A 26288-nucleotide genomic window follows, 5' to 3' on the forward strand; every position below is an offset into this window, starting at 1 on the left:
TGATTTTAACATTTACTCTTTATTGTGTTGTAGGAAGTACCTATGTAATGCAAGTATGTACTGCACTAAAATACCCATATTTCCAAAGAACATTAGGTGGTATAGCCCACAGTCTCTGCAGAAGCATTGTGAGTAACCTGTGCCTTTACACTTTACAATCCACTGTTGGCTGCTGTGAAAAGTATAATAGATGAAGAAAAAAAAAATAAAGCTAAGTATGAGTACACTTTTCCAAACATACACATACACAGCTTACAATGGAACCCAATGGAAAAAGTCAAATGACCACATTCGATGTAGTATCTATAAAATGTAGACTTTGCAATAAAAAGCCAAAGGCACATAAAAATATATTTTAACTTTAAAAATAACTTAGTTACAGTAATACTTCGCTTGTGTCTTACCAACATGTAGCTGACAGTCAAAATTTCGCAATATAGATATAACATATAGGGATATATAAGAGCTACAAGCAAATCCCTGGAACCCAAAATGTTCAAATGTGGAAACAAGAGAAAAGTTTTAACACTGAAGAATTTGCTATGGTGAGCCCAAACCACATAATATAGAAAAGAGTCTAGAAAAAAAGGCGTGGGTGTTAAATAAATTTTGACTTCCTCTTGCTCAGAAAATGCAAGTCCTGTAAAGGCCCTTAATGTGACTGGCACAGCCCTTCATAGCTAAGTAATGCCAGTCCTGGCCAAGTCATATTTCTCACGTGTCTGGAAACAAAAAATGTGAGCTGTATACATTAGCATGGCCCGCTGAAAATGGGTTCTGACTCACTTCCTCTCTTTTGGCAGGACAAGTTTTTTTGTTTTTTTTTTTTTTCCTTTATACTGTTTTTGCAAACAGGGTATCCCAGGTAAAAAAATATTTTGTGGGAAGGTTTTTTAGAAACCCATCACATGACAGCAAGTATAGCCAGTGAAGCTTTCCTCTTTGTGGTTAGTTTTCTTCCATTCTGTCTTTTGGTATCTTTTACACCAAAGGAAAAGGGCCCGGCGGTGTCCCGTTACTTATTTTTATCCATGACATTCAGCACCTCATCCAGAAAGGAGGGCCCGAGATCAAGCTGCAGGGACAGGAGGGAACCCGTGAGGTCAGAGAGGGACTCCTCCGACTTAGTCTTTTCCTTGACGAGCTCGCAAGGGGCAGGAGGGTCCAATATGTCCTCCGCCGCCCAGTCGGGGTACTGTTCCGAGAGGCTGGAAGAGTGGCTGTCCCTCCCCTGGCTGGACTGGGACGCGGACCCGCTCGACCCCCACGAGACGTCACCTTGGTGGGCCGTCCGGTTCTCCAACACACTGCTTTTCTCTGGAGCCTTCTCCTCCATGACCGGCTCACAGCTAAGCCGGGGCAGCTTTCCCGGCCCAAAGGACTCCTGCTTGGAGCTGAATGTCACCGGGGACAGCAAGGGCAACATGAGGGCTTGGGACCCTCCGATGGTCGGCAGAGAGATGGCGTTCTTGAGCACCGGCGAGGGCGTTTCCGTGAACATGGAGTCGGAGGTGCTGTTGGCCCGGAAGAACTCGTTATGCCCAGGGAACTGGCCCATGTGCGCTTTCTCCTGGTTTCCGGGCAGAAGCTCATAGTTGCCTTGGAGAAAGGAAATGTCTCCAAAGACATCGTGCTGGCCCTCCTTGCCGATGTGAATGGTGTGGCGGAAGTCTCCGAGGGGCGGACTGATCATATCGGGAGACAAGATGTCCCTCAGTTTAAATTTCTTTCCTTTCTTGTTATTGGCAGCTTTCAGGTAAATCGGGGTTTTGGCTGGCATTTTGGAGTTTGAGAATGTCGATTTTGCAAAAGGGAAAGAGGGCCACTTTCTTCACGGATGTTATAAGTTTCCCAATACCCTTTTGGATAGGTACTGTCACATCATTTTTCTCAAATAGCTCCAGAAGTGGCTCTGAAACAAGAAGGAAGCTAAGAGGCCTTCCTGGACGCACAGCCAAGCAGGCCTTTCTGGAGAGCCACTCACATCCTCCAGCCTCTTCCACAGCAGGGAGAAACCTGGAAGAGAAACCAAAGCAGGTTAAAATTGGCTGCCCCTTCAGGGGTCCCTTGGGCTTCCTTGGTGGCTCAGATAGTAAAGAATCTGCCAGTAATGCAGGAGACCTGGGTTCGATCCCTGGGTTGGGAAGATCCCCTGGAGAAGGGAACAGCTACCCGCTCCAGTATTGTTGCCTGAAGAACTCCATGGACAGAGAAGCCTGATGGTCTACAGTCCATGGGGGTCACAAAGAGTCGGATACAACTTAGTGACTAACACACACACAGGTCACGTGGGCCTGACTTTTCCACAAGAGCCTGTAAATAATGGAGGACTTCAGTTCCCATTTGAAGTCAAGCTTTATTATGTTTCCCTCCATTAAGTAGGATTAAAAACTTTAATCCTAACAAGGGTGCACTCATCTTAGTCTTACTTCAGGAGAAAAAAAGAAAAAAGGGAGAGAAAGAGAGATTAAAAAACCCAAACATATGATATCAGCACTTTTTAAACATGGTAATGGACACAAATTTTCTGGATATTTTTAAGCTTTAAGTCCTTTTCCTCTAAGAACTGCTGTCAGCACATGACCAGAGTGACTGCAGCTCCTTAGACACAACTGAATTTAAGATATATTTTCTCTTGTGCTTTGATGTTCACATCAGCAAGGCTATTTTGTTGTTGACTGAGTTCTATATATAAATAATGCAATACAATGAAGTCCCATAAGGAGCTGGAATTATCATTTACTAAGGGACAGTGTTGCTAGTGTCCAAAAAATCTCCGTGAAAATGCATTCTTACAGATAAGAAAACTGAGATTTGGGAGTAAAACAACAACAACAAAAAACCCAACAGCCTTGCTCAGTAACATACAGTCATTATGGAAGTTGGAGCTGGAATCAACTTGGGGTAGAGAGAACAGGGCTGGCAAAAATTTTAGGATTTGGAGACATTCTGAAACGGAAGGAAAAGAACAAAACTGCTTCTTTTCAAAGAAAAAAATGGGATCCTATATCACTCACAAGTGGTCTTCACTTGTGAGTACTTTTGAAACATTTGCTGATAAGCTTGTATCCTTTCCCTATATTAGGCAAGGTTCCAAGTAACCCCAGTGAGTTGCCGCCTGGTGTTGATGCCTTCCGCATAGGTGGAACCTGTGACTTGATTCCAAGCAAGGTAATGAGATATGGTTACATTATAAAAGACACCATCTTAGCACACTGGAGGGAGACTCCCTTATTGGTTTTGAAAAAATAGGCCACTATACTGAGAGGGCATATGGAATTGAATTCTGCCATTAAGCCGAGGGAACCTGGAAATGGATCTTTCCCCAGCTGAGCCTCGAATTAGACCACAACTTCAGCCCCTAGTTTACAGCCTGATGCGACTATGCATCTAAGCTCTGTCTGCACTCCTGGCTTGCAGACGCTGGGAGACGATACACGGGTAGGGCTGTAAGCCACCACATTTATAATCTACCACCACATGTGTAGAAAACTATCACACCCTCCCTGCCCATGCTGTATGATACAGTTAGAAGTGATGGGCTGCAAGAAGGTTTGGGGGCTCTCATCTTACAGATGAGAACCTCTTCATCTCTTGAAAAGAATCCTTCAAATCTTCAGTCACATCAGCTGACCTGGAGAAGCTAAAACCCTCCCCACTGTGGGAATTCCTGAAATGGCTCTGCTGTGACTTCTTCCACTGGGCTCTCCCCTTATCCACAGAGCAAATAAATAATCCTCCAAGGGTTGGGTTAGTTGGTGGCTTGAGGGGAGCTACATTTGTTTTGTAGCAGCTGGAGGCCGTCTGCATCTGTTCCATACCCCATATTTCTTTCCTTTCAGCACAAGTTTTAAATTCATCTGCCTGTGGCAGGTGGTGAGAACTGTGCTCCAGCACCCACTGGCAAGGTAAGAACTGACTCTGGGAAGTCACACAGGCCTGAGAAGGCAGGGAAGGATGAGCTGGAGAGACCCATCCCCCACCCCCACCCCCACCCCCAGCTTTGGGAGCAGGGAGGAGGCTGAGGTGGCATGAGGGTTTGCACCAGAGCAGGCTACCCTGGAAGCTGCCAGAAAAGACCTCACACTCTCTGGAGGAGCCTGGTGGCTCTGCCTTCCCACTTCAGACTCAGAGGCCACGGAGAGACTATGTTATGAAAAGAGATGCTTGATACCAAGCAAGTCAATGGGGAACCCCAGCACAGGAAGACATGCTTCTGGGTCTGTCATTCTCATAGTTTCAACTCTCATTTGGGTCTTGTAATAATAACTAAAGGGGAAGCCCTGGGTCTTCCTGCTAAAACAACAGAACACCCTTCCCCTCTAAGTGTATAACAGCCCAGAGCCCCTGCCATCCCAGGAGGCTGGCACTGCAGTGAGCACCTGCAGAAGCAGCAGGGGCTCTGGGGCCGCAGAAGGTAGAGGGCAGCCCCGAACAACAGCTGCCCACTGGAGCTGTGTCCTCAGCAACACAGCCAGGAGAGCAGCTGCCATGGAAAGATACTGTGTGTCCACCACAACTCCGGGGCATGCCAGGGTGAGGGCTGGCTGCGTGTGGTCGGCTGGTGGAGCCAGGATTATGCAAGGCCAGAACAGGCATGGCATTCATTTCAGATTCTTGAGAAAAATAAAAATATCATGAAGATGCAGCCAGACTGCTTCTTGGTCACTCTGACTGAATCACTCACATGCACCCTTTACCTGTACAGAGACTGGGGATGTTGGGAGCAAACGTGAGAAAAGGTAAAGGCTACTCCCGCTGTACCTGCGAGGCTCAGGGAGGAACACCCAGTCCTCAGTCCCTGCTGGGCCACGGCCACGGCCACGGCCACGGGCACTGCAGGCCCTTCGGCAGAGGCTTGCCTGGTCTGGTAGAAGCTGGATTTTATGTTAGTGGACTGCATGCAAAGATGGGAGAAAAGAACCAAAAAATAGAGGAAAAAGTAAGAAAAGAGTTGGTGAGTAGAGGCTAGATAAGCTGCAGGCAGTAGATTCTCCAGAGTGGGAAAAGAGAGGAGATACCTTAAAAGGCGTTTTTCTTTCTTTCTACAAATATTTACATCAGTTTTACTGCATGACAGGGCTGGAGGCTTGTAGGACTCTGCAAAGAATAATTGGTATTGAATTTCTACTGTGTGCCAGGGTGAGGAGCCCCCCAGTTCACTGAAAGTTTGGGTGAAAAAAAGAAAGAAATTTGGTGCAAAAATGTCAGTTTTATAGCTTTAGATGAGTTTATGTTTGTGGGGAAATATATGAGCGCTCAGACCCATCTGCCTGTTGTATCTGTTATCTTTCCTCTTCCAGCGCAGAGGAAACCATGCCTGATCCCAGGAGAGACCATCCAATATCATGACTCTGTCCTGATCGCTTGCTCCCCTCCTTTCTCAATGTTCCTGGGCTCCTTGGCTTATCAGTCAGTGGACAGCCATGCCTCAGGCCGACTGCTCAGCATCTTCTCTGCACTCACTAAAGTAGGAAATGACAAGGCAGTGTCTTCATAGGGAACAAAGTATCTGGTCCTGGAGACGGTATGTGTGTGTCTCCTGGGAACCACCAACACTTCCTATGACAGGAAATGTTTGAGAGCGTCTCACTGTGCCAGGCACTGCTTCAGCCTTTGATGTGTTCTAGGTCACTGACAAGGACCCCTGTTAAATTCCCATTTTACTGACAAAGCACTGAGGTACAGGTTTTGCCAGATGGCATGGCTCCCAGGCACTAAGCCAAGTGTCTAGGCTTGAATTCCAGACATAGAGGTCTTGACATTTAAGGAGCATGCTCCCTGCGAATTGTCAGTGATTGAATTCCAAATGATAAAGGGGGTGCCTTCCAAAACCTGTTTAAGATATAACATGCAATAACACGCTGGGCTAATAAGAGTAGGGAAGCATACACTGGTCCAACCCCAGCGGAAGTCAGTTATCTATGAAAACTACATAACACACGCCTTTCACCCCAGATTTCCATTTACATAGGTTTATCCAATTTATGTATATGGGAAATAAGGAAATAATATTATACAAAGGTGTCACTCCAGCATAGTTTATAGCAGCCAAGAGTTATAAACTACTGCAAATTTCCTGATGGTCCAGTGGTTAGAGCACAGAGCTTTCCCTGACGAAGGCCTGGGTTCAATTGCTGGTTGGGGAACGAAGACCCCACCAGCCACACTGTGTAGACAAAATTAAAGAAAAGAAAAAAAGAGTTGGAAACAACTTAATTGTCCACCTTTAGAGGATTAATTCTACAAGTTAAGGTACATCCATACAAATGAGTATTACATGGTCTACAAAAGGACAAAGCAGCTCCTGATATGTTGATATAGAAAAAGCTTCAAAGATGTGTGTCTTCAAAGTAAAAAAAGATTGGTGCCAAAGTGCGCAAATAACATCTGTCCTGGCTTGTATGTCAATAAACTTTTTCTGGAAGCACACACAGGGAATAATGGTGAGTGCCCACAGGGAGAGAAAGTAGGTGGAAGGGGACAAGGGTAGAAGAGAAACTTTTCACTGTATATCCTTTCATGATTTGGGATTTTTGAACCACACAAGTGAATGAGCTATTTAAAACAACAACAACAAAAAAAGTAGAGGGTGGTTTTGGGCTCAGACTGCACTTTCCTGCAGGCACAGTTTTATACACAGGTCCTGAAAAGTCTACTCAACCTATAAGTTACTGATCGTAATGCAAACACAACTATGGGAAAGTGGGCTCAAAAGCCAAGGTCTGCAGGGGAAGTGCATGGATCTACAAAGACCTCATCAGAAGGCTGAGCCTCATCTTGTCAATGGGACCGAGCACACCTTTCTGCGTTAATTAGAGCTTCACTAAGAGGTGCCCCCAGTCCATATTTGCAGAATGGAAGAGGTCTTAGAAGAGAAGGGTTTTCATCAGAAGGAAACGAGAAGAGGAAAGAGACCCAGGACACTGGGGAAAGGGTGGGTGCAGGGTATCTACATGGAAGGCAGCACGGGAAGGTGGAGGTGCTGGGGCTCAGGGGTATAGCTTCTTGTCTTGAGAGATGGTGGCCACACAGATGGGCAGCTTCTTATGGTGGAACAACACAAAATCCTGTCCCTCCTCTCCATTTCTGAAAAGGAGACTTGGGCTCCATGAGGATGTAGGTTGACCCACGTGGCAGCAGACAGAGCGAGGGATGAATCAGAGGGAAAGCCTGAGTCAGGGGGACACCCAAGAGGAGAAAGTGTGAGAAGAGGAGAGGAAGAGCTGAACCAGAAGGGCTCACAGGCCTGACTAGAGCTGGAGAGGGAGGCCTCCTGGGCATTCCACGAGCCAAATGAAAAGCATCAGAACTCTACCGCCATCACTAACTCTCCACACTCAGGGCTCTCCTGCTGGCCAGCTTTTCTGCATTGCTGTCATTCCTCCACTCCCACTGTCTTTGAAAGAGAGAAAGGAAGGGAGGAAGGGATGAAGGACTAGAGGGAGAAAGGAAGGAAAGAAAGAAAGTGAGAGAGAAACCAACCATCCTATGTGTAGACCTTTCTCAAAACTCTCCCCTTGACCCTGAAATCTGAACACTCCAAGATTGCTAATCCCTTTCTCTGGGAGTTTTTGGATCACTATTTGCTCCTCTACCCACCATCCCCAAATGACACTTGACATGATATTTATCTGGGAAATTAGATTCCTCTGAAATCAAAGGTTCCAGCTCCTGGGCACTGGAGAGAATAGATATGCCAACAAAAGGTTTCAACTCTCCAGTCGGTCGCCTGTCAACCTCTGTCAAGGTTAGAGAGGGTGTCTGGCAGATGGGTGGGGATGGGTGGGCATGGAGTCCAGGTGCAAGGGCACAGGTCCCCACTCTCAGGAATTTGAGAAGCTTAAGGGTTCCAAGACACAAAAAGACTCAAGAGGAAGTTGAAGACATGGTTTTGATAAGAAAGGTAGAGTGTCAGGTGGTCATTCTGATACCAGGCTAAACAAATCCAGTCTCTCACATGTGACTGACTTAAGCATAGGTGACAGTGTTAATAAGAGAAATCAACACAGCCATAATAATTCTATGAAGAAATAAAACTGAAGTGGCCACCTTTTGCTTCATGTCCTTATCATCTTTTAGGTAAAGAGAATGATGCTAAGAAGACTAAAACAGGAGGTGGGAGAAAAGCAAAGGGTTATGAAAAAGTTACACCCTGAAAAACCACTCCCTAGATGACCAGAGCTGGCAGTACTGGCAAGTCACAGGGCTCTGAAAAGAACAAAGGGGTTGAGATTTTTTAAAATTCCATTTATTTTAAGAAAGGAATGTGTGGCTTGTCTGCTAATTGTTTTTAGATTAATTCTTAGGGGAGAGAGAGGGTAAAAAAATTCTTGCATCCTGAACAATAGGTTGCTAATCTAAAACACAAATGCATGAAACAGGGCAGGTGGGGGTGAGGTGTGTGTGTGTGCGTGTGTGTGTGTCTGTCTGTCCTGAGGGACCTGTGGGCCTTTTCCTTTTTTCGACTTGCGGGAAGTGAGTCTGTGCTGGACTTCCCCTTTCTTGCTTGTTGCCACATGTGTGAAGGACCCCCCAGCCTCTGCTCACTTTTTGCTTTGTCTCAGTGTAGAATCAGCAGGCCCTTCCTCCCAGCTCCTAGATGCTGCACCATCTGGGCCCCAAACAAAAATGCTCAGTTATTCCCCATTCGTGCCTGAATCCACAGTCCCAGGGAAGGATGTTAACTCAGCCAAGAACCCGCTACTCCTTCCCCACCCACCACTGTCTTTGGGGTATTACTCTCCGCTGCCAACACAGAGAAACACAAGGGAGACAATGCCCTGATAAGCCCTGGAAAAGTGATTTCACCCTGGGCTCCACACTTGAAAGGGATAAAGGTGACTTGGAACATGTTCCCGCATGTTCCCAGGAGTCCAATCGGGAGACGACAGGACTCGGGACACGTGAGAAGGTAGAGTGGGGCAGCTTGAAGAAAACTCAAATACAGAGGGAAAAGGAATCGTTAGGGATCTGAAGGATTCATTTAACTGTAATGTAAAAGGGATTAACTTGTTATGAGAGCCCTAGGGATACAAAGGCAGAAGCTAAAGGGAAGCAGATTTGGGATCCTCTAAGGGAGAACCCAGGGTTCTGGAAAGATGGAATGGGTGGCCATGGTGAGAGGGGCGGTGTACTGAGCATGTGCGAGGCTGTCACAGCGGCAGCCTTGACTTTGAGCCTCCGGGATGTGCCCAGGGGGTGGGGTCTTGTCCCTGTTCATTCTGAGTCTCCTATAGGGGAAAACCATCACTGCTCACTTCCTTATGGCCCCACTTCACACTCACCTATAGAAAAAGCACTCACGGACTTCCTGGAAGACTTTCCATTTGAAGACGGCAGTTATTACTAATATAGGGATGACAACCTCCCGTATCAGAAGTACTAAAGTATCATTACAATGAGGGCCTCTTTAGGAGTACTTCCTTGGACCAAAGAATTTTAAAATTGGAGGAGAAAAAAAAGGATACTATCAGAGATTCAACAAAACCTAAGACAGAAGTAAATGTAACCAGAGAATACCCTGGTAAATGGCATCCTGGAGGGATGCTTTCCATATTTTTAGTCTGTTTTACTCCACCCACAAAAAGATAAGAAGATGCCTTTTCTATTTTTAGATTTTTTTTCCTCTCCCCATATTATCTGAACTGAGGACATGGCTATATGCTGCAAGGCTGTAAGATGCCATTAGCTCAGTTCCCAGCCGCCTGGCTGTCATGCAAATGAACTTGTAGCCAGACTGAGCAGACAGCATTTTATAGACCCACTAAGAAAGTCTATGCTACATCTCAACCCTCAATTATTTATAAATGGACTTTTCCTTTATGATTCAGCTACAACTTGTATTTATTTTTCTTTTACAACCCCGACTATACAGAGACCCACAAATACCATATGGGAGACTCACTGCTAATGTGCATACACTCCTCACGTTTATAGGATCTAATTGTACTATTTGAAAGGGTTTTTAGAAGCAAAATTGGAAGAAAGAACATCTACCTCAAAGTACTGACCCTGCACTTTTGAAGAGAGGCCATTACGCCCTTTCTCCCTATTAAAATGAGTTATTGGGGAGGACTTAAGGCGGACCTGGATCCCTGGCAGTTATAACGAGACAGGGGAAGGGTCTGGCTCATTTATCATGACTAGTTTTACAGGGGACTCAGCCTCAGGGCTGGTCACAAGGACCAAGGCAGACAGACGCTCTAGCTGGTGGATGTGAATCAAATGGGATGATTCCCATCAGTTGCTTCCATGCTTCTAGAACGAATGGATCTGAGTTGGTTTGTGAAGCAGCAAGGACAAAATCAATACAGGCAGAGAACCTCACCCTTAAGTTGTCAGCAATGTTCAGCCAGGAACTGGCTTGAATCTGTAGACTCAGCTCAAGTTAAATAACTGGTAAAGCTGCTCACCAAAACAAAACAAAACAAAACCCAAAACCACTAATATTAAAGTCAGCAATTACTCTATGAAAACTCTAGAAATAGGAATATCAAATGTTCCAAACAGGTTTGACAAGGGTCCAGAAATTCAGACTATGATCATTTCACTCATACTACATAAGGCATGGTTCTCTTCATCCTGTCTTCATCGCACATCCTCTACGTTAGGTCCCTTGACTACCTTGATTATTTCCCTAATGGGATAAGGGGACAGATAGGGATTTCCATGCTACCCTCCCATCCTGCTAGGGCCCTTGACAGTCATCCACAGTCACTGGATGGACTGAAGCTTGGCTTCTCTGTATCACACCAGCACTGAGTATATTTGGAGCCTGCCAGTGGCCAGTGCATACTTTACCCACTTTCACTGCAAACTCCTCTGTGCTATTTGTACATAAATATCTGTACACAAATATTTGTTGAATGCATGAATGAATATCCCTTTTGACTAGGCTGAGAGTTTTACTGTGAGCGTGAGCTGGATCTTAATTCATTTCTTTTTCTCTCCCACAACACATGGCACACAAGTAAAATAATTAAGAAGTGTTATTTAAATCCCTAAGACCTGCTAGACCTTCCATGATGAGAGATAGTTGCTTTGTGCTTAGGAACCATTCCCCTGTCCGAGTCTGCAAAAAAGTATAACATTTGAAATGCTGAGTCCTCTGAGACTGTACATATATGAACAGCAATGGCTCAAGCGCATGCTGTGGGCCAGGCAGGTGAGTATTAGAACATACTTCTTAGGAAGCAGGGCTAGACCAGACCTGTGTCTTAGGCCCATCAGCCAAAACATGGAGCAGCTAGGATTTCAGTCATGGCTGAACTCCGCAGTCTGTGCTTTTAACCGCCGCTGACTCGAAAACTAACGTGAGGTCCTCCAAGGAAATGGGTTGAGAACGGGAATGGCTGTTCCAGGCCATCTGTCCTGTCGTCCAGCAGCACTAAGGGGAAATGATACACTATGATCTCAACATCAACAAGAGTCGGAGATAATAATCTGACCTTGTCATTAACTAAGAATGAGTAGAATGGTCCCAGACACCAGTCTCCCCAACTCACTAGGAATTTTCACTATTTTTGCCCTTGGCAAAGAGAATCTCAAATGGTATTTGACTTCATGTGAAAGAAACACCCAAATATTAAAATTTTGAGGTAATAAAAGCCCCCTGAGTCTCGAGGAGAAAAACAAATATCCTGTTTTGAGAAAAAACCGTTAAGTGCCATTAATTTTTTTTTCCCAGAGGAAACACGTGCATCGTGGCTGTGCACCGGGGCGCCCTGTACATCCACAGGCTTTCATCGGGACAATGGCTCCCTTCCCCCGCTATTGACACTTCACTTCCCTCTTGACTTTCTGAAACCAAGAACCCTGAGTTCCTTACGTGAATTGTCCTCCCACCTCCTTACCATCAACCACTATTCATAACATCCTCCAAGACCCGCTTCAGTCACTTCCTTCCTGCAGGAATTCTCGAACTCACCTCACGCAATCTAGGCTCATTACTGCCTTACTTGGAGGTTTTCTCAGGGCTCCTAGAGAGCTGATATTTGCTTTCTTTCCTGTTCCCGGATTTTACAATGTTGTATCTGGTATCTCCTGATAGGTAGTAAGCACCATAATAAGGTAGGCAAAGGTGGTATAAAAAAGAAGTGCTGCTATGATAACAATCTCTTTTGTTGGATCACTTACAGAGCTGCCTCTTGGGCTGTGAACACAAGAGACCCTTATAACTTATTGAATAAGCACTTTTAGTTTTCCCTATGGCCATCCCTTGGATCAAGGGTCTGCAAATTATGACAGGTGAGTCAAATCCAGCCCTGTACCTGTTTTTGTAAATAGAGCTTTATTGGAACACACCAGTGCTCCTTCTTTTATGTATTATCTTCAGTTCAGTTGAAGGTGACTCTGTTCCCCCTACCCCTGGACATTTGGCAGTATCTAGACATATTTGTAGAGGTGGTGGTGCTACTGGCATTTTTGTGGACAGAAGTCAGAAACACTACAATGCACAGGACAGCCCCCCATAACAAAACATTATTTGGCCCCAATTCTCTGTAGTGCTGAGGTTTGGAAACCCTGGTAGAGCTGCTTTCCAATGACGAGGTCGGAGTTGAGTAGCTGTGACAGACTCTATGTGTCTGATGCTTTATGGGAAAAGCTGGGACCCATGCCTTAGACGTTGGCATTTTCACAGGGTTGGACAGTGGTTGTCCATCCCCCAACTCTCAACAGTGCCCTTGCAATCACACCCCTGTCCTCGGCTTCAACCACCACCTTTAATGCTGACTTCCAAATTGGAGTCTTCAGCCCACACATACCTCAGTCTACACCAGTGAAACTCAAAGTGGGTCTGTGCCCCAGGGCCAGTCCATGAGGAGATATGGAAAGAAATTGAAAGGGAGCCTGTAGAAACTTTCTCACGTAATCAAGCATGCAGATCAGTGGATTTTTCCCATTGGTCAGACTCTTGGCATGTTTGAGAGTGTGTATCATCAGGTTTCCATGGAAGCTGGGTATGGTCCAAGCAGCTACTCGATGTGGCTGCTATCAGCATACAATGGACTGGAAATTGAAATAAACAAAACGCTAAAAATCACTGGTCCTTCACAGAAAGACGCACTGGACTTTTCTAGTCTTTCAGACTTGACTTTGCTCCCCTCAGGTACTTCCTGTTTAACTTATCCCTGATGGAATATGCCATCTCTCCTCCTCTTGTTGGCCCTCAGCTTTCACCTCCTATACTTTTCCCTTTTGGTAAATGGCAGGAAGTCACCAAGATCCAAAACCCAGTGGTCACCCAGAATTCCTCTCTGTGCCTCCTTCTCCTCATCAAGTCCTATTGTCTCACTTTGTCCATCCTCTTTACTTCTAGCCCTTGAGATCTCTCTCCTAAACAAGGGCACTGGCCTCCCTACCTGTCCCACTGTCATCAACCTCATCGCCTCCCCCTTTATCTTTCAATATCTATCAGAATGAGGCATCTAGAATGCTCCCTTAACCTTGGGTGGCAAGCCTACCCTTAAAGCCTAGAGATAAGATAGCTGGAGAGGCCCACTTCTGCAAACAGCATCTCACCCAACCCTGCAGCTACAAGTCCAGCCAGATCCCATGGTCCACACTACCTTGTTTATACCTCAACCTACCAGCTCGCATTGGGCTTCCCTTGTAGCTCAGCTGGTAAAGAATCTGCCTTCAATGTAGGACACCCAGGTTCTATTCTGGGTCGGGAAGATCCCCTGGAGAAAGGAAATGGCAACCCACTTCAGTATTCTTGCCTGGAGAATTCCATAGGCAGAGAAGCCTGGCATGCTACAGTCCATGGGCTCACAAGAGTTGGACGCGACTTAGCGACTCAACCACCCCACCAGCTCTCATACTATACTACAGTTACTTCTGTCTGCTCCACAAGCCTGCCTTCTCCTGGGGGGAGAACTATAATTCATTGCTGGTACTGAACAAATGTTTGTTGAATGAACAAGTGAGAAAGCTTGAGATTGCCCTGACTTCTTTCCTCTGTAAACCTACCTGTCCTACTGAAAATGCAAGCTGAGTCTTTCTGTGACTCCTATAAGAAAGAGAGAAAACCACGGAGCAAGGAGCTGTCATCTATTTGCTTGTGGCAAAGAATTTCTTTGATTTCTCCTTTCTCTATCCATGCAGGGTAAGAATTTAACAGCTTATCAATGCAAGCCACAGTTAATTCTACAGGCTCATACAAGATCTTTGGGATTAAGGCAAAGAACATTTGTTGACATGATGTTTCAAAGGGAAATGACTTCCATCCACCACAACCATGTGCAAACAGAGAGACAGGCAAGACTCTAGAAAAATTTGACAATACGTTTCCCGGGAATGCAGACTGACTAGTTACATTTAAGTCAATCTTACAGAATGAGGCCCAGGAGAAACAATGGGCTTGCATGCTGACCTCTCCTTTCAATACGAAACGGATTAAAGGGGGACTTGGATTTTTTAAGAGACCGTTGCTCCTTGGAAGAAAAGTTATGACCAACCTAGACAGCATATTAAAAAGCAAAGACATTACTTTGCCAACAAAGGTCCATCTAGTCAAAGCTATGATTTTTCCAGTAGTCATGTATGGATGTGAGAATTGGACTATAAAGAAAGCTGAGTGCTGAAGAATTGATGCTTTTGAACTGTGGTGTTGGAGAAGACTCTTGAGAGTCCCTTGGACTGCAAGGAGATCCAACTATTCCATCCTAAAGGAAATCAACGCTGAATATTCATTGGAAGGAATGATGCTGAAACTGAAACTCCAATACTTTGGCTACCTGACGTGAAGAACTGACTCATTGGAAAAGACCCTGATGCTGGAATAGATTGAAGGTGGGAGGAGAAGGGGATGACAGAGGATGAGATGGTTAGATGGCATCACCGACTCAATGGACATGTGTTTGAGTAGACTCTGGGAGTTGGTGATGGACAGGGAGGCCTGGTGTGCTGCCATCCATGGGGTCGCAAAGTCAGACACGACTAAGTGATTGAACTGAAGTGAACTGGATTTTTTAGCCCAAGATATGTAGGGGAACCTGTAAGAAACTCTAATGGATATTCTATAGAAAAGGACTGTTTTGAATATTAAGGTGTCACTAGCACAGATCATGTACTTAAAAAAAATTTATTAAATGAATGAACACATGGGCAAGCAAAACGGTAGAAAGAACTCTCGCTGCTACTGTAGGCCTTAGGGGAGGAAAGAAACTTTGAGCTAAAGCTATAGGATTCTTATAAAATGCCAGACCATACAGGTGCCAGTTACCTCCTGTGTAAATGGGGATAATCACCCCAAACCCATATATCTCTCGTGATTATAAGAGCTGAGTATGAGAATCTTTCTAAGTGACAATCTTCATAGAGTGCTTTGCAAGCACAAAGCATCTTCATCTCAAATGAAAAACCAGAACATCTACTGAAATGCAATGTGAAGGAGGGGAACCATTCTAATTCCCCAAATAATCAGTCCATTTTCTCCTTAAATGTTGTCTGCAGCAGTCACCAATGTATGATTGCAGATGGGGCTAAAATGGTTTGTGTCTGCCCTGTGCACAAGCTCCACAATTGAAAAGGATTCTTATTTCAAGTGTTGTTGTTGTTGTTCAGTTGCTAAGGTGTGTCCAACTCTTTGCAACCCCATGGACTGCAGCATAACAGGGTTTCCTGTCCTTCACCATCTCCTGGGGTCTGCTCAAACTCATGTCCATTGAGTCAGTGATGCCATCCAACCATCTCATCCTCTGTCGTCCCCTTCTCCTCTTGCCCTCAATTGTTCTCAGCATCAGGATATTTTCTAATGTGTTGGCTTGTCCTATGAGGTGGCCACAGTATTCGAGCTTCAGCTTCAGCATCAGTCTTTCCAATGAATATTCAGGGTTGATTTCCTTTAGGATTGACTGGTTGGATCTCCTTACAGTCCAAGTGACTCTCAAGAGTCTTCTTCAGCACCACAATTTGAAAGCATCAATTCTTCAGCACTCAGCCTTCTTTCAGGTCCAACTCTCACAACCATACATGACTACTGGAAAAACCAGAGCTTTGACTATATGGACCTTTGTGGGCAAGGTGATATCTCTGCTTTTCAATATGCTGCCTAGGTTTGTCATCGCTTTTCTTCCAAGGAACAAGTGTCTTTTAATTTCCAGCTTAATTAGAGAATAATTCTTTCTGTCAACAGGACAGGGAGCTAACTTCTAAAATACACATGTATCCCTTATCTCCATGTGCAATTCTTCCAGCCTTGAGAACAAGTGGGACTCCTTTGAGTTAGGAAAATTACTGTTATTTATTGGTCAGATAAAGAAAAATTTAAGGGCACACAGTTATTTTCTTTAAATATTTGGTGAGCTATCAGGTGAGAGGAAACCAGTACCATCCCTTGAAAAGAATTAGGTGTGTGATTAGGGTTCAAGGAGAGGGCAGGTGGGGCTGGATAGGAGGAAGAAGTCTAACCAACTTGAGTTAATCAGCTTGAAGAATGGGAGAGGCCCATCAGGGGAAGTTTTCCAGCTGAGTCTGAGACTGGTAGCGATTCCAGAGGCGAGGGAGAAGGAGAGCATTCCTGTATTGGGAGAGGAGTTAGTGGAGATACCTGCTGGTCTCATTTCAAGCAGCAGTCCCTGGTATGTGCATGTAGACTTCATATACACACAGATAGGTTTTAGAATCATAGATCTGTGTTTGAAGTTTATTTATAGTTAATAAAGAAAATGAATGTTAGAGTTCTGTGATTCTATATGTTTACAGAAATTTCTAGCTTCTAGGGAATTTTAAGAAAAAACACGTTTTTTTTAATGAAGTTAAGACTATCCTTAGAATTGCATTTTCATTATCTTTTCTCATCTTTCCTCACATTAAGTTAAGGGTACAAGGCAATGCCAGTGACTTTCTCTGCAAGCCTCAGCTTGTGCATCTGTGGAGTGGAGCTAGTGAGAGAGACAACACACATAAAATGTTTGACAAAGTCCTGTGAGGCAATGAACTTAAAATCAATGGGAGATATAGTTATTGTTATTAATTATCCAAAAACCTAGAACTGCATAAGGAACAATACAAGCTGAAAGTTCACCATCAGAATTTTTTCCTAACTTTACTCGGCACCTGTCTACCCAAACTGATTGTTTTAAATAATGTGAAAGCCGAAATGGTCTAGTTTCAAGTACAGTCACCCCCAGTATCTGTCCAGTGTTAGTTTTAGGACATCCCATGGATACCAAAATCCACAGATGTTCAAGCCTCTTATGTAAAATGGCATAGTATTTGCATCTAACCTATGCACAACCTCCCCATACCCTTTAAGTCATCTCTAGATACTTATCATGCCCAATGCAATGTCAGTAGTTGCTAGCACGTGGCAAATTCAGGTTTGCTTTTGGAACTTTTATTTCCCCCCAAAAGTTTTTGATCTGTGGTTGGTTGAGTCCACAGATGCAGAACCCACAGAAAGAGAGGGCCAACTATCTTAATTCCTCACTCTGAGAGAAAACTGGAATTGGGAAGACATCACTGCTCTATGCTTCCCTTGTGGCTCAGCTGGTAAAGAATCTGCCTGCAATGCAGGAGACCTGGGTTTGATCCCTGGGTTGGGATGATCCCCTGGAGAAGGGAAAGGCTACCCACTCCAGTATTCTGGGCTGGAGAATTCCACGGACTGTATAGTTCATTGGGTCACAGAGTCGGACACGACTGAGTGACTTTCACTTTCCCCGCTCCATTCCCCAGGCTGCCCCTGAGACAGAGGGCTCGGGGTGCTGGCAGGGGAGCCCTACCTGCCCCATCAGTTGAGCCCACAGCTTAAGGGCTTCTTTACGGGGAATACAGAACAAAACCCACTCATGAATGTAACTTCTACGAAACTTAGATAAGGCCAAAGATCAACCCTAGTTTGGAAGACATTTCGCTCTGAAGTCATCAGAGGGCAGGAAAAGAGTTTCCGGTCTGGTGCCCTGCCGTGCACAGCAGGACATGTGGCTTAAGCTGATTCATTCAGTGAGCAGCAGGCCTTGGAGAGAGCCTTCCTCTTGCCTGCATCCAGTCCCTGGCTAGTGACTCACCTTCTGAAACATTCGTTCAACAACAAACATCTACCGAGAACCTATTGAGTGCCAGGCAGCATCCCAGAAACTGAGGCTACAGCGACGATGTGTCACAGAGCCGACATCCCAGGGTGGAGACAGATGATCGGTAAGCATACCCATCATGAATGGCTCATGTAGGCATGGCTGAGCAGTCCAGGAGGGCACTAGGAAACAACGCTCATCCTTCCACCCCCGGGGCTGCCCGGCCTGTGCTCTGAGTGGACACATGGTACCGAGCTACCGCAATTACACCCGGGCAGGAGAAAGCTTCCATGCAGGTAGCAATGGCCAAGCCAAGAAGACTTTGAGGAAGTTCTGGTGGTGGCCTGAATTTCAAAGTGCCCTGGATGGGCTAGAGGTGCTTCCTTTGGAATTTGAACATTTGGTAGCCTAGGAAGAAATTATTTTACTATGGTCAGACTTAAGGTGGGTAACTGAAAAAGATTTCTGGCTTGGCAGCCTCTAAGAGAAAATAACATGAGTAGGACTAATTGTTCCTTTTTTCATTAACTCCTAGTATAAAAAAGATGAGTGCCAAGCTAAACTAGGTTCAGTCCCTACTTTTATGGAGCCAATATTCTAGGTGGTCACAAAGGTCAATAAATGAAAATTTAAACATAAGTGTTAAAATAATATAAGACACTATGGAAAATGCCTAAGATACAAGGGGTGAGTGGGGGGGAGAGTAATAGGATCACAGCTGTTTAGAGCCAGGAGAGTGCTTGGAGAATTTCAATAGCTTCCTCTACATCCCTCCCCTTCTACATCTTCACAGACATCACTCACCCAGAGATGGGCAAGGATCTGCCTTGAGACACAGCTGGCCAATCAAGAGCTTAGAACCTCATCTGCTGTGTTTAAGATCAATGGTACATGTCTTTTTAAAAAGTTTAGAAAATAAGTATATAAAAAAGGGAAAGAATTCACATATATTCTGAAATGGCAAAGCCACATTTCACCAAAAAATGTCTTTGCTTGTTTAAAAAGTTGTGTGTAGCCTAAATGATTATAATGGTTTTGAACAGAAAAGGTCTTTTTCAACTAAACACACAGTCGTCTATCACTGGCATGATGTGTCTACAAATATGACCTTCAGGTTGTCATCAGAACATGACGGATTCCCAAACGTGTAAGCTGTCTAAATAGAGGCCTGACTTTGAAGTTCTCTGCCTTCAACGCTGGCTCAGGCTGCTCTGCCTGGATCTGCACTGGGTCTGTTTTTCAACACAGGGTTTTTCATGATTAGTATAATAGTAAGATTGCTATGCTCATAGATGTCGCTAATCCTGGCTCACTGGCTTCTAGAAGCTAGAGACGATCTGAAATCCTCCAGCACCAAATGTCTCTTAGAGTTGAGAATAAGACCCTGAAAGGTCACAGTTCCACAACTTGGGTCAGAGGTACGATCAGAATCTATGCTTTCTGATCTCCAATCCCTCTGGGATTGTCTCCATTTAATTCTGCATGAGTTTTATCAAATAGCAGAATGGCTGCATGTTTGCCAGCATCTTCCAGTGTGTTCTGGTGGCCCTGTTCCTGTTCCCCTGAATAGGCTGGAGGGCAGGCTGCAGCGTGTGGCTTCAGCCTCTGGCTTCATGGTTCCCAGAGTGTTTCCTGTCAGACTAGTTTTGCCAGCTGCTCTCTGGGCAAAATGATTTGATAGATACCTCCTCCCTGTGGAGATTCACTGCACACAGTGACATCAAATGCTCTGAAAAGTCCTGCACAGAGGGACCTCTATCAGACTGGTTTCCAAAGAACCATTTTTTGATCCTCTTCATGTCTCAGAGTTCACATGATGTAGTGCTGTATAGTAACCCACTCCAGTATTCTTGCCCGGAGAATTCCATGGACAGAGGAGCCTGGCAGGTTACAGTCCATGGGGTCGCAAAGAGTCACACACAACTGAGGAACTAACACTTTCACTTTTTCTTTTTTCAGTGCTGAATGAGCTAACTGCAGGTGTGTGATCTCTGGGACAGTTTAACGAAGAATCAAAGGCTAGGTTGATGATGACTTTCTCAAATGTGCAAATAAAACCCAAATCATTGAAAATCCAGGTTTTAAACAATTTAACATTTGAGATTCTAGGATTCTACTATTAATTCATGACTCGGTCAAGCAAATACTAACTTGAACTCACCAGCCCTTAAACTCACTCATCTGTTCTCTTGGTTATTCAGAAACAGCAAACTTTTTAATATCAGTATGATTTGTATTATAACACTATATGCTTTAACTTAAAAAAACTGCTCTTCCATCAGAGGTACTGTCAGACTCCGTCCTTCACCATGAGACTGGTGAAACTTGGCACTCAGAAAGTACATCAAGGCCAGGGAAGGCATTTTTTCCTAAAGGAAAGAACATACCTGCCTGCTACTGTAGAGCTATTTGGCTACTGATATTATTTATTCTGGTCTGTGGGATCCATTTTGATTTGTAACCCTGAGAGGATGGGGCAGAAGCAGGGAAGAAAATGGTGGCAGACAGCCCTAAGGCTACTTAACTGCCCTTGGTTTTGAGACAACCTGGATTATTTCAAGCCAAGACATCCTTTCCAGAAACCCTACTTCAGTCTGAGCAGCCTCCCACAGCTAATCACAAGCCTGCAGTATCAAAGGCAGTGGAGGCCAGGCAGTCTCCTTGGGTTATCCGGGGCACCTCTCTCTGTTTCAAAGGCCTCCTTGCTCTATCTTTCACACCAGAAGCTTATCTGGCAGAGTCTGGGTCATGTGCAGAACTTAGAACTGGAGTGAGGGCAGACTTCCTCCAAGAACAGAGCCTTCCTGCCCGCCTTACTGGTGGCTCCTGCCTTTTGCTTTAGCTCCCCTTGGAGCAACATCATTATGAAATGTGTATTAAATGTCCATTGAGTGCCAGGGACTGAGGGGTCAGGCACCATGGCTGTGGTCACTAGTCTCAAGGAGGTGACCGTCCAGCTCGCTTACCGGACCCTGTAACCCCTGACCGTCCAGAACGTTATTTATTTATTTATTTATATTAGTTGGAGGCTAATTACTTTACAATATTGTAGTGGTTTTTGCCATACATTGACATGAATCAGCCATGCATTTACATGTGTTCCCCATCCTGAAACCCCCCTCCCACCTCCCTCTGCATCCCATCCCTCTGGGTCATCCCAGTGCACCAGCCCTAAGCACTTGTCTCATGCATACAACCTGAACTGGCGATCTGTTTCACATTTGATAATATACCTGTTTCAATGCTATTCTCTAAGATCATCCCACCCTCGCCTTCTCCCATAGAGTCCAAAAGTCTGTTCTATACATCTGTGTCTTTTTTTCTGTCTTGCATATAGGGTTATTGTTACCATCTTTCTAAGAACTTTAAAACAAGGATGTTTGCCGCACACTAAACTCCAGTTCACGTTTGGGTCCCGAAATTCCTAATAAATCTCTTTGTTTATGATATAAACTAAACTGCTCGAGTTACTGCTAGTAGTAGTTTGAAGCTGGATCCACTGCAGGTGACTGTTGACTATACTATGAGATTCAACTATCTCCAATAAATAAAGCAATTCAGGGACTTCCTTGGTGGTCCAGTGGATCAGACTTCCAATGCAGGGGGCCTGAGTTTGCTCCCTGGTCAGGTAACTAGATCCTACATGCAGAAAGGATGATCACACGTGCCGCAACTAAGATCCAGTGCAGCCAATTAAATAAATAAAAATATTTTAAAAAACAATAAAAATATAATGATTCATAAGGTGTTCCCAAAGGCTGGCAATCACTGTCATCTTCCTTGGGGCAGTGGTACTATGTGATACAGTGTGTTGCAAAGTGAGTTCTCTGCCAGAGGCTAAAAACCCTTATAACAGAGTCAGATTTATCAGCTTCTCTGGCCTTCCTCTCTGGTGGTGAGGGTGAAGTATTCATTTAGGGTAAGGTCAAACAGGTCTGAGTTCAGACCTGATTCTGCTACTTTACTCAGTGGTATGACCTTGAACCAGTTACCAAACCTTTCTGAATCTGTGTTTTCATCTGGAAAATAACAATACTATCCACCTCAAAGAGCAATTGTGAGTATTAAACAAGACCAGTATTAAGCACCTAGGGAAACAACAAAAGCAGTAATGAAAGCATCAACTTTTTATTCTGTCTACTCTGTACCTGGTACATTCTGAGTGCTATTTTTTAACTTATATAATCCTTAGAGTAGTACTATCTGCATTTTGTAATTGATAAACTGAGGTATACCAGCTAAATAATTTGCTTCAAATCACAAATGTATTGAGTGCCAGGGCCAAGATATGAACCCAGACAGCCTGTCTCAGAGGCTCTTAACCTCAAAATTTTTTCTCCCATTTCCTTAAGCAGGAGATGCTGATCTTTGTGGAAAATTAGCCATTCATTTATGCACATATTGGGTCGCTAAATTGCATAAACCTGTTTAGGTATGTTCCTTATTGTGTAATTTGGGCTTCCTTTGTGGCTCAACTGGTAAAGAATCTGCCTGCAATGTGAGAGACCTGGGTTTGATCCCTGGGTTGGGAAGATCTCCTGGAGAAGTGAACGGCTACCCACTCCAGTATTCTGGCCTGGAGAATTCCATGGCTTGTACAGTCCATGGGGTAGGAAAGAGTCCCACACGCCTGAACGACTTTCATACTTTCACTTATTGTGTAATTTGGCACAAGTTATATAAGACATCTGTCCTCAGTTGCCACAGCTGTAAAATGGGGATATTAACAGGCCTGGCGTGCTGCAATTCATGGGGTCGCAAAGAGTCGGACACGACTGAGCAACTGAACTGAACTGAACAGTGCTTTCTTCCTAGATTATTAGAAATAAATGAGTTAATCAAGGTAAAAGGATAGAACAGGGCTTGGCACTACTGGCAGGCTCCATGTAGGAAGTAGCTTTAACATATAAATTCACTGAACAGTGTGATATATTAGAATTCTTTGGCTTTGGTGCTTGGTAAAGATTTTGTGGCTGGCTCCATCTAGTCGTTTCAAATGACTATACTGTCCTTGCTCTCTGGCAAACATACTGGATTTAAAAAACAAGTTTAAGTTCTTAATCCATCTATGAATAAACCGGTCAGCAGGATTCTGATAAAAAGAAATTAGGCCAGGCCTAAATAAAATCAGACTGAAAGCAAAAATTGTAATAATAAAAAAAAAATCAGAGCAGTCTTCCTGGAGTTTTTTCAGGTTATGAACTGAAGTCCACCCATTGGATAAATGTTATGGCTACTGGGCAAAGAGCTCGTGAAAAATTTATGGCCTGGTAAAAAAAAAATCTCTGGGTGATGTAGGTTAAAACAACTCTATTCCCAATGCTGTTGAATACCATGAATTTTAGAAAGGAAAAAGGGCAGCTTTTGTGAACATGTTGGACATAAAACACCACTTTAAAGGAAAAGCTGGAGAGCAAACCAGCTCATATGAATAGTTCTGCAATGATTTTTATGGCTTTGCATTTATTCATCTTGCACCACGTTTAAATTTACAATAAAAGCAAAACAAAGTGCAACACTCATTACTCTAGCTGTCTTTACATGTTCCACTGAGATACAAAACAGGACTTCACTACTCAGATTTTAAGGGAATGGGGAGCTCATCTTATTTCATGTCTGTAGCTGCTGCTGCCATAGCACCATGTTCCAATCATGAAATTCATAACATAAATCTCTTGCAGATGATAACCACTGGAAAACAGAAATGGCCATGGATCCTGAAAGGCTTCCAAATTTCCCCCCCAAAGTTCTTATCTGTGTGCCCAGAGACTGGTGCTGAGTGTTTTATTCAATGAGTGAGGCCTGTTGGGAAACCTACATGCTTTAGGAGACTTAATGAAGAAATTTGAACCGTTCCTTGGTTCTCTATTAGCCTTTATTACTTATTTCACATTTGACAATACCAAACACTTCAAAACTGCTCTAACTTATCTCAGAGTGTTTACATTTAATCTGAAAACATACCCCTGTAGCTTATTCTTAATTGTCAACAAGAGCTCATACAAATTTCAGCGGGTATCAAAAAGAGGATCTCTGGAACTGTCCAGAAAAGAAGTTGCATTTCCTGCTCCTTAGATGAAACATCTTTAGAAGACTACAGGAGTCTTTTAAATTGACTTTAGGAATACCCCTGGGGCATCATCAGGCCATTTCAGTGAGTCTTTGTCTCCCAGTGCTTCCCAAGGAAGTCCCCAAGAAAGGCTTTGCTATTCAAATTGGGACATCTGCTGCCCTCCAGATTTGTGTTCTTTTTTTGAAAGGCAGCACCCCCAAGAAACTCTAGGATATTATGAAGCCTAAGAGTTGGGGGGTTGGGGAGGAAATCTTTGTCTCTCTAAGACATTCATCAGTTCCCTCCGCCTAGGCAGCACCTCCCTCGCCACCGCCCCCCACACCCTCAGCACGCCTCAGCAGCGACTCCCCCAAATACACCAGCTCTGGAAAAGATTCATGTTGCAATACCCTCGTGACATTCCTATTCCCGCCCTCGTTTTAATTCACTCACTTTTTTTTTTTTTTTTAAACAAAATGTAATTACTTGACTGTCAGCCTGGGCTGCACTCTGGGGCTTTTACTCCTTTCAACACAGCTGCGCTCCCGGCTTTGATGCTGCGGTCTACGCAGCTTGTCCCTGCCACAGCCTGGCTCTCGGTAATGTAACATTCAAGTGCATATTTATTTTTAAACTGACCTCTCGGGCTGTACAGTATAAAGGTCCTGCCAAAAAATATGCTACTTTCTATTTATAAGATGAAACACATGCCTCCCGAAGTCGAGAGGGGGATGGAGCATAATAATTCATAACGAAAAAATGACTGGCCAGATCCATTCGTCCTCGTGTCTGACACTTGTCTGTGTCAAGACAGTTTCAAAGAGAAAGGGGAAAAAAATCTTGAAAACACTTCAGTTGTTCAGAAACCACCTAAAAAAAAAAAAAAGCAACTGCCAGATCTGCACGTTGGAGCCTCAGCCACAATGTCCTCAAGTGGAAACAGGGCACCGGAGATCTGAGCCGTGCACCCTTGTGCGGCCCTGATGCCAATCCACGGTGGGAGGGGAGCGGTAGCCATGTGCGGCTTGTTCTCAGATGGAAAAATGCAACACGCGCCCCGAATGGCTGTCAATGGCTCGGAGGGTGCAGTGTAGCCGCGCAGCCTCATCCTGCAAAGTGGTAGGCACAAAAGGTGAAGCTCTGCGTCCCGATCGGGCCGCGTGTACCCCCACTCCCCCAGCTTGCTCTGTGCTCCCCATGTCCTTTGGACACCAGCTCAAAGGTGATGCCCTGGTAATCCTCTCTCCCTCTGCTTTACCAAACCGAGCAGCCGCGCACGCCGGAAGCCGCCACGGCCGCCGGTGGGACAGACTCGCAGACGCGCAGAGAAGAAGCCGTGGGCAGGCAGAAACTCACCAGCGGCGCCAAGGATCCCAGCCGCTGACCCAGGGACCCGGCGCCCGGCACCGACCTCCCGAGGGCGCACGCAGTCCCTACCCGCCACGCGCAGATCCAACCCGGTCGGCCGGCGCGGCGCCCGCTCACAGCATTATCCGCTCCGAGATGGCGTGGAGGCGCCCAAGGCCGGGGTCTCTAGGCTCGCCCCCAGTTCGGGCCCCACGGCTGCGCTCCCCCCCGCCCTGTCGGGCAACAGCTGGGAGGGAAGGTGCGAGCTAGACTGAGCGTGCAGCCGCCGGACTCCCGGACTGAACCTGCGAAGGGCGGGGAGGCGCGGGGCGGGGCCGGCAGCGCACGGGGCGGGCCGGGGCGGGCCGGCGGGCGCGGGCTGCCGGCCGACCCACCCTGCCAGGGTACCTGCTCCCCGGCCCGGAGCGGGCGGACTGGGTTCACCCGCTGCGGGGCCTCCGGGCCCCCGGAGGACAATGGGCGTTCATTGTTACGGCCCCAGCGCCACCCCCAGGGATGTGGCTTCCCTGCGAGAGGCTGCGTTCAGCTCTCTCCGCACAAAGAAAGGATTCTGGACGCTCGGTTCAAAGAGGGACCTGGAGTGCAAGTTCCAGGTGCCCCCAAACAAAGGGACCCATCCCGCACCCCAGACACCTGTACTAAACCTCGTGCGCCCACCTCTTTCCGTCCCAACGACCCGATCTAACCCGGCAAGGCTCCGGCGCGGCGGGGGGGGACTCTGGCGGAGGAGAAGCCGCTTGACCGCGCCGCCCGCGTCGGGCCGCGGGCCCCCGGGCCACTCGACGCCCGGGTTTGGGAGGAGGGTCGTGTTCTGTCAGTTTCCAGCCTGATCCCCTTGGAGCTGC

General features: G+C 45.6%; 1 protein-coding gene across 2 annotated transcripts; it reads right to left on the minus strand.

Moving 5' to 3' along the window:
• On the minus strand, nucleotides 1-26288 carry CDC42EP3 (CDC42 effector protein 3). Of its 2 annotated transcripts, none has more exons than XM_043468352.1 (2): nucleotides 26101-26288; nucleotides 1-2016 (listed from the first exon to the last, which is right to left on the minus strand). In XM_043468352.1, the coding sequence occupies exon 2, from the start codon at nucleotides 1778-1780 to the stop codon at nucleotides 1016-1018; it is 765 nt and encodes a 254-aa protein (XP_043324287.1). In that variant the 5' UTR covers nucleotides 1781-2016; nucleotides 26101-26288; the 3' UTR covers nucleotides 1-1015. The 2 variants fall into 2 exon arrangements, with proteins under 2 accessions (XP_043324287.1, XP_043324286.1); XM_043468351.1 differs by lacking the exon at nucleotides 26101-26288 and adding an exon at nucleotides 25432-25563.

The sequence above is a fragment of the Cervus canadensis genome, chromosome 5, assembly GCF_019320065.1.
Source record: "Cervus canadensis isolate Bull #8, Minnesota chromosome 5, ASM1932006v1, whole genome shotgun sequence".
Classification (NCBI taxonomy): Eukaryota; Metazoa; Chordata; class Mammalia; order Artiodactyla; family Cervidae; genus Cervus; species Cervus canadensis.